This window comes from Dinoponera quadriceps, unplaced genomic scaffold (genome assembly GCF_001313825.1).
Source record: "Dinoponera quadriceps isolate SergipeBrazil2010 unplaced genomic scaffold, ASM131382v1 scaffold629, whole genome shotgun sequence".
Lineage (NCBI taxonomy): Eukaryota > Metazoa > Arthropoda > Insecta > Hymenoptera > Formicidae > Dinoponera > Dinoponera quadriceps.
The window spans coordinates 399632-409544 of NW_014554884.1; the positions used below are offsets into that span (position 1 = coordinate 399632).

The 9913-nt window shown below is 45.9% G+C and overlaps 3 protein-coding genes across 7 annotated transcripts in view; 1 reads left to right on the forward strand and 2 right to left on the reverse strand.

Annotated features, from left to right (window-relative positions):
- Positions 1–1750, reverse strand: part of LOC106742346 (splicing factor 3B subunit 4) — a 2255-nt gene extending 505 nt beyond the window's left edge. The window contains exons 1-4 of the mRNA XM_014615201.1: positions 1455–1750; positions 1111–1194; positions 688–962; positions 3–603 (exon numbers count right to left, since the gene is read on the reverse strand). Of these exons, the coding sequence (XP_014470687.1) occupies positions 3–603; positions 688–962; positions 1111–1194; positions 1455–1548 (1054 nt within the window). The 5' untranslated portion in view covers positions 1549–1750. The remainder of the gene's footprint in view (positions 1–2; positions 604–687; positions 963–1110; positions 1195–1454) is intronic.
- An 18-nt stretch (positions 1751–1768) lies between these two features.
- Positions 1769–2970, reverse strand: LOC106742372 (biogenesis of lysosome-related organelles complex 1 subunit 1). 3 transcript variants are annotated; one of them, XM_014615254.1, is made up of 5 exons: positions 2753–2970; positions 2546–2618; positions 2395–2467; positions 2090–2307; positions 1769–2015 (listed from the first exon to the last, which is right to left on the reverse strand). In XM_014615254.1, exons 2-5 carry the CDS (start codon positions 2604–2606, stop codon positions 1981–1983), a joined length of 387 nt encoding a protein of 128 aa, XP_014470740.1. In that variant the 5' UTR covers positions 2607–2618; positions 2753–2970; the 3' UTR covers positions 1769–1980. The 3 variants fall into 3 exon arrangements, with proteins under 3 accessions (XP_014470740.1, XP_014470739.1, XP_014470737.1); XM_014615253.1 differs by having other exon boundaries at positions 2546–2641; positions 2753–2969; XM_014615251.1 differs by having other exon boundaries at positions 2546–2969.
- Positions 2971–3712: 742 nt separating this feature from the next.
- LOC106742392 (mucin-5AC) overlaps positions 3713–9913 on the forward strand; it is a 15323-nt gene continuing 9122 nt past the window's right edge. For 2 of the 3 annotated variants that reach the window (XM_014615289.1, XM_014615290.1), the window contains exons 1-6: positions 5806–5910; positions 6000–6077; positions 6190–7749; positions 7941–8192; positions 9116–9217; positions 9658–9762. In XM_014615289.1, the coding sequence (XP_014470775.1) occupies positions 5806–5910; positions 6000–6077; positions 6190–7749; positions 7941–8192; positions 9116–9217; positions 9658–9762 (2202 nt within the window). Of the gene's footprint in view, positions 3927–4578; positions 5261–5728; positions 5911–5999; positions 6078–6189; positions 7750–7940; positions 8193–9115; positions 9218–9657; positions 9763–9913 lie in introns of those variants that run through there. The other variant, XM_014615288.1, reaches the window with a different exon arrangement.

Genomic DNA, 9913 nt, shown 5'->3' on the forward strand with positions numbered 1-9913 from the left:
GCCGACGGCCCAGTGCGGCGGCGGCGGCGCCATCATCCTGGAGGTCGCCTGCGCCTGCGACGTCGGCACCGGCATCGGTGGCAACGGCGGCGGCATCCCCGGCGGTAACGGAGGATGCGCGGCCATGGACATCGGGGGAAGAGGCGGCGGGGGGATGTTCGCCGGCGGGAAACCGCCCGACGGCGGCGGCGGCACCGGAGGCGGAGGCGGATGGCCCATCGGCGGTCCCGGGGTCGACGGGGGTGGCGGCGGCGGCACTACCATGCCGTGGTGCATGACGTGGTGCTGGGGATGATGAGCCGACTGGTGCACGGTCGCGTTCGAATTCGGCATTGGCGGCGGAGCCAGCGGCGGCGCGTCCGCGAAGAGCTGATGCGGCCTGTCCGCCTGGCTGAGAGGGTTCTGCGCGGCCAGAAGTCGCTCCGCGGCGCTACCGTGCCTCTCACCCTTGGCGTCTCGTTTGAACGCGTACGACACCGAGATCGGTCGGTTGCACAAGTACTGGCCGTTCATCGCCTCGATGCTCGCGTCTGACGCGTCGAACGAGGCGAAGTTGATGAAGGCAAAGCCCTTCGAGTTGCCAGTCTCGGGATCCCTCATTATCTATAATGCCAAAAGCCAAATTAGTGAATCATTTCTTTTTGCGATTTGTTTTTAATAGTTTACACTGAGACTGATGATACGTACCTTAGGAGTCTGCAAAATCACACCGAATGCGCTGAATGTGTCGTATAGCAATTTCTCGTCCACTTCCGGGTCCAGATTTCCGATGAATATATTCGCCCCCACGTCCAGATTTTTCTGGTGAGCGCTGGCTTTGTTCACTCGAATGGGTTTGCCGTAGAGCTTGATCATGTTCATGATTTTGATGGCATAATCCGCGTCTTCTTCGCCCATGAACTCGACAAAGCCGTATCCCTGATGCATTTGGGTCACTCTATCTTTCGGCATGTGTACATTCACTGAAAGAAAAAGTCACTTATATTTTGACCTCAAGATATCTTTGTGTCTCATGCGATTTAAATGTATCTCAATGGAAAATTAGAGATTATTAAGAAATATACACTTGCATATTATTTGTATAAGTGAACGACACATAAATATACATACCAACAGGCCCTGATTGGACGAACAGTTCCCACATAAGGGATTCTGTAACTTTGTCATCCAAACCTCCAACATATATCGTCGCATCTGAAAGGTTATAAATATAGACAATAAGTACATAAGTAAAGTTTAACCTACGAGTAAATATGTATATAAATTTGAAAAAAAGACAGATTTTATTAGATGCCTTACAGTGTGTCTAACCTCAATGAGATGACTAACTCATCTTTTCATGTGAAAATAGATGAGAGTGCTAGTCAAATCTTGTTTTGAAAAATAACTCTGAGATAAAATCATAAAAATAATTAAAGATAGCCAATTATTTAAATTAAAACATTAAGATATACCTTGGTTACGTTCTGCTATCGGACCGGCTGCCATAATTCTTAACCTAACCTTAAATCCAATATGGATGGCGCAGAATGATAAGATATTAAACATGAGGTCTGTTCGTTTTCGCTGCACCGCTCAACTAGTGTAATAAGTTGAAGCGAGACAAATATATGTTTTTTCACTTTAACTTATTGCACTATTTCAGCGGCGTAGCGAAGACTTATAAAATGCAGAAATAAAACATTACGAGATGATTGTTCTGTAACAAGAGCTAAATACCGCAATGTCTCTCTCTCTCTCTTTTCTGAAGAATAAATATAACACTGTGGAAATAAAAGATAAATGTATTTAACAATATTACAATATAGTGGTTATTTTAATTAGAATATGGCATTAATCCTATGAAAAATTATGTACAAATATTTTCTCCTTTAAATATAACTTAAATTACAGTGACTTCATATGTTAACACAAACTCCTTCATACCACAAAATTATTACAAAATTCTTACATAACTATATTTCATACGGCGTTGCTTTTTTAAACATTGCCAACACTTTGATTTTCTTGCGTAGCTAAAAATGACACCACATTTAAGTTGTTTTATTATACATATAAAGATACGTCACAACATTACTAAGTTTTGTACCTTTATATGAATATTCCAAGGCAGTAGCTATTGTCCTCATATCTCCTTCTATACTGCGTGCCCAATTCTCTGCATCCCCAATTTCTTTCAAAGAGCTCGAAAAGGATTCTACTAAATTCAACCATAGCTGTGTTTGTTTGGCAAAATTGGTCGCACTGTGCTGTAGTTGCTTAGCTTCTGCATCTAGTTTTTTCTGATTTAAATATGCTTGAGCCACCCTATAAATATCAAAGGTTTCATAATTTTCTCAGATTATTGTACACATATAAAAAAAATCATATTAAAACTCAAATAATTAAACTTACCCAACATTCAAATGATCGACAAGAGCTTGAGTCAAGTTGCTCGCAGCCTGGACAGCTTCTTTTCGCTTTTGTTCTGTTGAATTAGTCGTAAATCTTAACGAATATGTATTTTCAGTATAAAAAAGAGTTAAATGCAATTTATCCAATTTACCTTGTCTCTCTTTCCTTAGTGCTTGCTTGCTCTGATGTTCTTTCACAATCGTTGATAACATTTCTAGCAGTTGCTATTGAGAATTACATCGAACACCTGAGATTTTTCTTATTTAAGCAAACGAATAAAAACTAGGTGGTATCTTTCGATTTAGCAGAAAAATATTCTCTAATATTGATAATCTGTGAGCACCAAATCTAACCTAACCTCTGTGTGATTGACAACTCTCTCTCTCTCTCCTCGGCCAAGGGGACTCACCCTTGGTTTAGATACACAGAATTTTACCGATATCGGAACGCGCGTGTGTCTCCCACGTAATCCTTGAGTCTGTTCTCTATAGCTGCATCAGGTTGCACTGTTTGTAGTTAAAGCGAAGCAGTACCACACACTTGACACTCGGTGGAAGAGAGAGGGAGAGAGAAAAAAGCAAATGAAATAGTATCGCAAGATTGTTCAGAAACCACAGTTACAAGGAACAAACCTCTCGCATAGATAAGCGATTCTAGAGAGATAACCAGAGAGATGGCTCTGTCTCCTTTTAATTGTAGGGACACTGAGAGCTACGTCACGTATCGTTTAGTATCTAGACTCGTAGTAAAATTGATGCAAAAATTCCTAAATCGTAATGATAGCATCGGGACGCGCGTCGTAAACGCGTGTTGCGAGAAATTTGATCGTTCCGAAGATACGTCTAATCGAAAGGTGACTCGCACGTCTAATTAATAAATGTAACGAACGAAAAAAGTCGTGGGAAAAAATCAGAATATCATTTTTCTCGAATTATTTACATCGCTTCTCACTCAGTGAGATTTTCAATGGCTGGATATAAAAAGTTCAAGTTTCAAAAATCGTTTCCTACGATTTGTTAATTTTTTAAATGTTTTTCTCAGCAGCACGCTTTCACGACCACCACTCTTAAGTCCGATTCTTATCGTCGACGAGCTTCAATGAAACGGTATATAAATCGCGATTATATTACGATTGGTTATGCGCTAACCGGCGGCCAATCGGCGCGCGCGCGGGAGTCACGCCGCTCGCAAAAAGTTACGGCGCCCTAAACTAAAGGTGCCGAGGTGTCGCCAATGTTGGCGGTGGCTGGGATTTTATAAACCCGCCTGCGCTAATGGCAGCCTTGACAAAATACATGATGGCCGTTGCCACCGAATAGTGTAACGCGTACATGGAACTGTGTCGTGTAACTGAAAAAGTTTATTATTCTCAGCAGGATATAGCGTCGCGCGTGCTCCGTGTGCGATTGTTGTCGTTACGGCGAGGTGCTGTCCGGCCGCGGCGAGACCCGGGTACACGCGGCGAGAGTACCGCGCGCGGCCGAAAATTCCCAGGAGGAAAACACGGGGTGGCGAAAACCGCGTTCGCCGAGGTAATATTGACAATTTTTCGTCGCGACGCTACGCGCATTTATGCGCGTCGATACGCGACACACGTGTCGCGGCGCGGTCCGTGAGCCCGCCCGGCCCCTCGGACCGTGAAATTTCCCCCGGATCCTCGCGTTTTCTTTTGTTTACGCCTTGTCAGTTGGGCTTTTGTTGTGTGCAACCGCGCGCCGCTGCTCGCTGCACTCGTAAGTGAGAGTGAGGTGTGTGTGAGAGAGAGAGAGAGAGAGAGAGAGACTCTACCCCGTACGCGTGTTGGTGGCTTGTGTGGCACGTATGCTTGCACACAGGCGCGCCAGTTATAACCTCAAAAGATGCCTTCCAGCTGTCGAATTCTCGTGCGAAGGCCCGACCGTTTCGCCGGGATCCTCGCCCGGTCCCGCGGAATTGGCGCGCCAATTCGGGACCGACGTGCCCCGGCCGCTCGGCCGCGCTCGATCACACGTGACACGTCGCACCGTCTCCTTCGTCTCGCGCGTATTCCCCTCGTAGGAGAGACGATTTTTTTTACATACAGTTTATACCGTCGGTTTAATCGCTGCAGAGTCTGTGAGAAGCGGCTCACGTTGACTCCCGCGTCGAGCGGCTCGGGTCTACGGGTATCGACTAATCAACTGACTCTACGTTTCCTTTTTACAGGGCAGAGTCGAGCGACGGGTGTACGGTGCAAGCGCAAGTGTTAGTGAGTGTAACGACATTAGGGACGCTTTTACGGGGAAGTCGTTGTCCCGATGGATGTCGCACGTGCTAAGGTATGCTGTGCTGACATTACGCATTAGACGCGGTTGACGAGCATTTACAAGAATGTTTACGAGTTACTTCCTGGATCTGGGATAATACGGATAATGCGAGCGAGATACCTTACCTTAGACAAGGTGACACTCTGCGTATTCATTTCTGTGTGCACACCTGGATGTACTGTCATGGACAAGTGTAACTTTGCTACATTTATAAATGGGTGGGATCTTGCGACAAGTGTACTTTAGATATAAGTCAGGATATGTGCACAATGAGATTGAGCAGTTATTCTTCAATGGATAAAGTAGTCCGGGCAGGAACTACTTTCTGTGCGCAACAGAGCGATGTGTGTAACGACCAGGCGCAATTAGCATTTTCGCATGAACTTTAGAAGAGCGACGCACACCTTCACGGTAGAAAAGTGGATACAGGTACTTTGAGGAGTCGTGAGAGAAAGAGAGAGAGAGTGCTGTCTGAGTGTTAGGAGAAACACGAAATTATATGCATGACAGGAACAGGAGACGTAGGTCGCAGACGCGTTGAGTGGCGCCGAAACGCAAACACTGCTTTTATCCAAACTTTGGTAAATATAATTTCTTCATTAATGATATTCAGTATACACACACAGGCACACACGTGTATTGTTACAATTACAGTAACTTAGTATAGTAGAGTAACTTTGATATTAATTATAAAGTTTTTAACTTGACTAGAGACATGCGAATTAAGATTTCTGTGTACCAATACTGATATCGGTTCTCAAAATGTGTTTGAAATTTTTTCTAACATTGAAGAAGCATTTCTTTATAAAAATATGTCTTGACTATCCGTCTGTTAGTATCTATTAATCTCGACAAATGTGATTTTTGTGATTTATCAGGTAACATTATTTTGAAAGTTACAAATAATATGCACGATGCATAAGTATATATATATATATATATATATATGCGTATACATGAGTATATTTAAGTGTGTATACATGTATAAGTGTATACTTATTTATTTCCCACGAGTATGTGATGAATGAGATGTAATTTCACATCGATAGGAAAGTTTAGTGGAAAGAACAAAATAAGCTGGAAAGGTAGCTAGACGCTGCCCGTAGTAAAGAGGGGCTGCGTGGGCATGCAGCAGCCTCAGTCACGCCCTCTCCTTGGGGACTCAGTATCCTCTACAACTTCCCCGAATGCACGTCGTAATAGTTCAGTTGCCGTTTTGACCCAGCAACAAGTAAGAATTCATTGAAATGCCTGATACGCTCGTACACGAGACTAAGTAAGTTGACAAGCAATCTCATACCCGACTTGATCTTGCTTTAGCTGCAGCAACTACAGCTACAGGCCCAGAATACCAGCGGTCAGTCACTAACATTTGCTTTGCAACAGACATCGAATACTGTGAGTTGCTTTCTCTCTCTCTCTCTCTTTCTTTCTCGTAGACGATCATTTCTAGCGCGATATACCGGTTCATACCGGAGATGAAGTGTTGCTAATGCTTTCTCTCTTGCAGCCGCAAGACCAAGGGAATGGATCGACGACTGGGAATCACATAGTCTACGTAAATCAGTTGAATCAATTAAATCAGAGTACCATAAATCCCTCGGGGACTGGTATGGGCCTACCCCCGGCCACCCCCACTTTTGGGGTGGGCCTTAATATGGGATTGCCACTGTCACTTCTAAATACCAGTCTTACATCTCTCACCTCCAATGTTATCACCACGACGAATCCTCTGCTGAATTTGGGCTTGCCGAGCATAAACACGGGGCTGGCGACGATAAATCCCAGCCTGAATCAGTTGAACGCTATCAATTCCAACATCGGTTCGAACAATATTAACAACGGCCTGTCCAACCTGGGACAGGATTTGAGTAGCATAAACGCTGGGATAAGTACCGGGATAAGCAACACGTTGAACTCGACTAATATCAATTCCGGTTTGTCCGGGGTGAGCACCGGACTCTCCGGCGTGAGTCCAAATCTGGCGAACCTGAGCTCCCCGAGTATCAATCAAAATCTCACGACGCTGAACACGAATTTGAGCGCCGCGAATTCCGGCGTGTCGGGTTTGCCCGCTATCAATCCGAATGCAAGTTTGACCAGCACCAGCATTAATTCCGGTTTAAATCAGGGCCTCAGCCGGCCGGCGAACGCCCTGGCGACCGCCGGTCTGACGCCGACCACACTGAACTCCAGTAACACGCAGTTCCCATTCCAAACGATACAGAGCATTCAGACTGTCGCACCGCACATTGTCGGATCATCGAATCTAGCGCATGTACCGAGCTCCGCCATATCGCAGCATCCCAACCCGAGCGCCTCGACGATCTCGCAGATCTCGAGCGCGGCCACTCTGACGAGCCCGAGCGTGTTCACCAGCACCCCCAGCGAGTCGATCCATACAACCACAGCGAATGTGAACAATCACGCTTCGAACGTGAATCTCACCACGAACATACCGCACCTCGCAACAATGCACTCTAACTTGTCCAATATATCGACGTCGAACGTGCAGCATATTAGCGCGCCGAACGAGACTACCATGTCATTGAGTCACGTTTCTTCTTTGAGTTCCTCCCAGTCGACGGGGTTTCAGCCGCAGCGACAGTATCCACAGGGGATTAACCCCGGCTTGAGCTCGTCGGTAACGCTAACCGGCACGACACAGCCGTCGAACGTGGTCAGTACCATGAATACCGTTAAGTCCATGCAGAATATCCAGAGCCAGAACATTAGTTCGCCGGGTAGCCCGTTCTCGATGCCCCTCAAGAGCCCGGCGTCGAATATAGCGCCGCCCACGCCGAGCCCCAGCCCGAATCGGCTGTTGCTCAGAAGCCCGGCGTCCAACTCCATACAGTCGAATAGGAACAGTCCGAGCCCGGTCGGGACGTCGACCTCGAACAATAACTTTAACATACAAATGCAAAGTCCCATGCAGAGCCCGATGAGCCAAATACAGAGCCCTGTACTTAGCCCGTATCCCCCCGCTAAAAGTCCGCATCTCTTGAGCGGGAATAACTCTCTCAACAATAGGAGCCCGGCACCCGGAGGTAGTCCTGGTCCACCTGTGGTAAGGGCATTTCACACGCACTCTCACTAATTACTCTCTTTCTCGAAAAAGAAGCGTGCTTCTATTCGAATCGTGCTTACGTTGCTCACGTTGGATTGTCGCACTCTTCTGCTTCTGAACGGTAGCAGACGGAGATTTGGTGCGGCACGTCCGCTAATAATGCGCCTTTCGTGTGCGTGTGTGTGTTCCAGGTTAGGCCTAATACGCCCATACTGCAACAAGGTATGCAGGTGTTGCAAATAATTCATGGTACACCGCAGGGTTACCAGTCGACTCCGACTCAATTGGTGACCAGGCATCTGTTCGGGAACCAGCAGATACAAATAGCGACGCCCCCGAAGACTGCCAAGCAACCGCAGCAGATCTTGCCGAAACCGCCGAATCAGCAGGTCGCCACTTCCCAGCAGAAACCACAGCGCACCACGACTACTATCACTAATCAGGTACAGTTTTTTTTGCTTCTTAACCCTCTCGTCTCAACGGAACTGGCTGGGTCGTCGTCCCGTTGCGACATTCTCACATTGTGTCTGATAAGAACGTGACCAGGCAAACTTCTGTTCGAAAACCGTTACATCGAAAATTTTTGAACGAGCAGGTAGAAGGGCTCTTATCCGACGACGTATTATACCGAGGGTCCCGGTCGTTGTCCGACTTTCGCTAAAGAACGATGTGTTTAAAGAGTGCCGGAGTGTAGAGTGGATCGAATCACATAGCGATTAATATCAGTTTTGAGACAGTTGTCGTTAGTCTTTTGTTTCAAATGAGTGCGGAGGAAGCGCACGGAGACTACCAGCGCTGAATTTGAATGCCAGGAAGATGGTCAATATTTGGCAGAAAGAGAGAGATAGATAGATAGAGCATAGAGAGCATTGATATACCATCTGTCGAGAAGAGTGATTTCGAAGTTAAGGTCAGGATTGGATTCTTCAAGAGAACAACTCCAAAACATTGGAGTCGTCCTTGCTTTCGATGGAAGTAAGAGAGTAACGTCGTCAAACACTAAGTCTGGCCGTCACAGTCATCAGACGTAAGTTCTGATTGAAAATGTCTGGGCGTTAATGAAGATAACGTTGCGTGGAAAAAAGTGTACACACGATGAAACAGATTCGTTCAATATGACGGTCTTTATCTCGGGAGTAACGCTGTAAAATTGGTGGACAGTACTTATGTCTGGAAGGTGTCAGGCGATAAGTGACAACATCGGTGATTGAACGATTTATCGATACAAAATCGTTGTAGTACTGATCGTGTGGTACATATGTAATTTTATTTTTATTCTTTGCGATAGATAATTTCAAAGTTAACGTCGGTCACATTCTTATTAGACAGATTCTGCATCAAACACTGTGTGTTTCTTCTGTTGAAGGTAACGCAGCAAACCCAGCCGCAACTGGTTCTCGCCGGGCCACAGCCAAGTCCTACCACGGCAACAATGATACCGACAGCACAGGGTCTGCTACTGAATCAGGTTATTAGAAAGACTTGTGTCCTCTTTCATGCTCGATTATCATTCAGATTCAGATGAGGCAATAACTATCGCCGTGAACATCTTCAGAAAATCAGATATCTTTCATTGACGACTATACGAAGGTAAAAGAAGTTCACACTTACAGAAGGTGTTCGAAATGACGACCATCGGTAATTCAATGCGATTTCTGTTAGATAAAATTCTCACCTATTGCCGTAATTCGAAGATATTCAAAGTGGTAATAACGATTGCCCCACTCTGTATCCCCATCATCCGCATGTGCGTTATTGTAATTACGTAGAAAACGTATACGTCACGCTATATATTTATACGAGATACGCTGTATATCTATTTCCACCGCTTGCCCGCGTGCATTCCTATATATATCTCGGCGAAAGAGCCGCTTTGTGCTTCATATATTTCTCACATTTGGTACATAGGTGTTGCCGTCGACTGGACCTGTTATTGTACAGCAGCAGCCAGGTGGCGTTCAGCTCATACTAAGGACGCCGGCAAACGCCCAGCAACAAACACACACTACACAGGTGACGGTCTCATTCATTCGTTCATTCATCCGTCGCATCTCCATACATTCACACATCGCTTACTAAATTTCCGTAAAAATATCGAGGCGCAATCACGACGCACTGTTCCGTAGAAATTAACGCGCGAACCCCCCCCCCCCCCCCCCCCCCC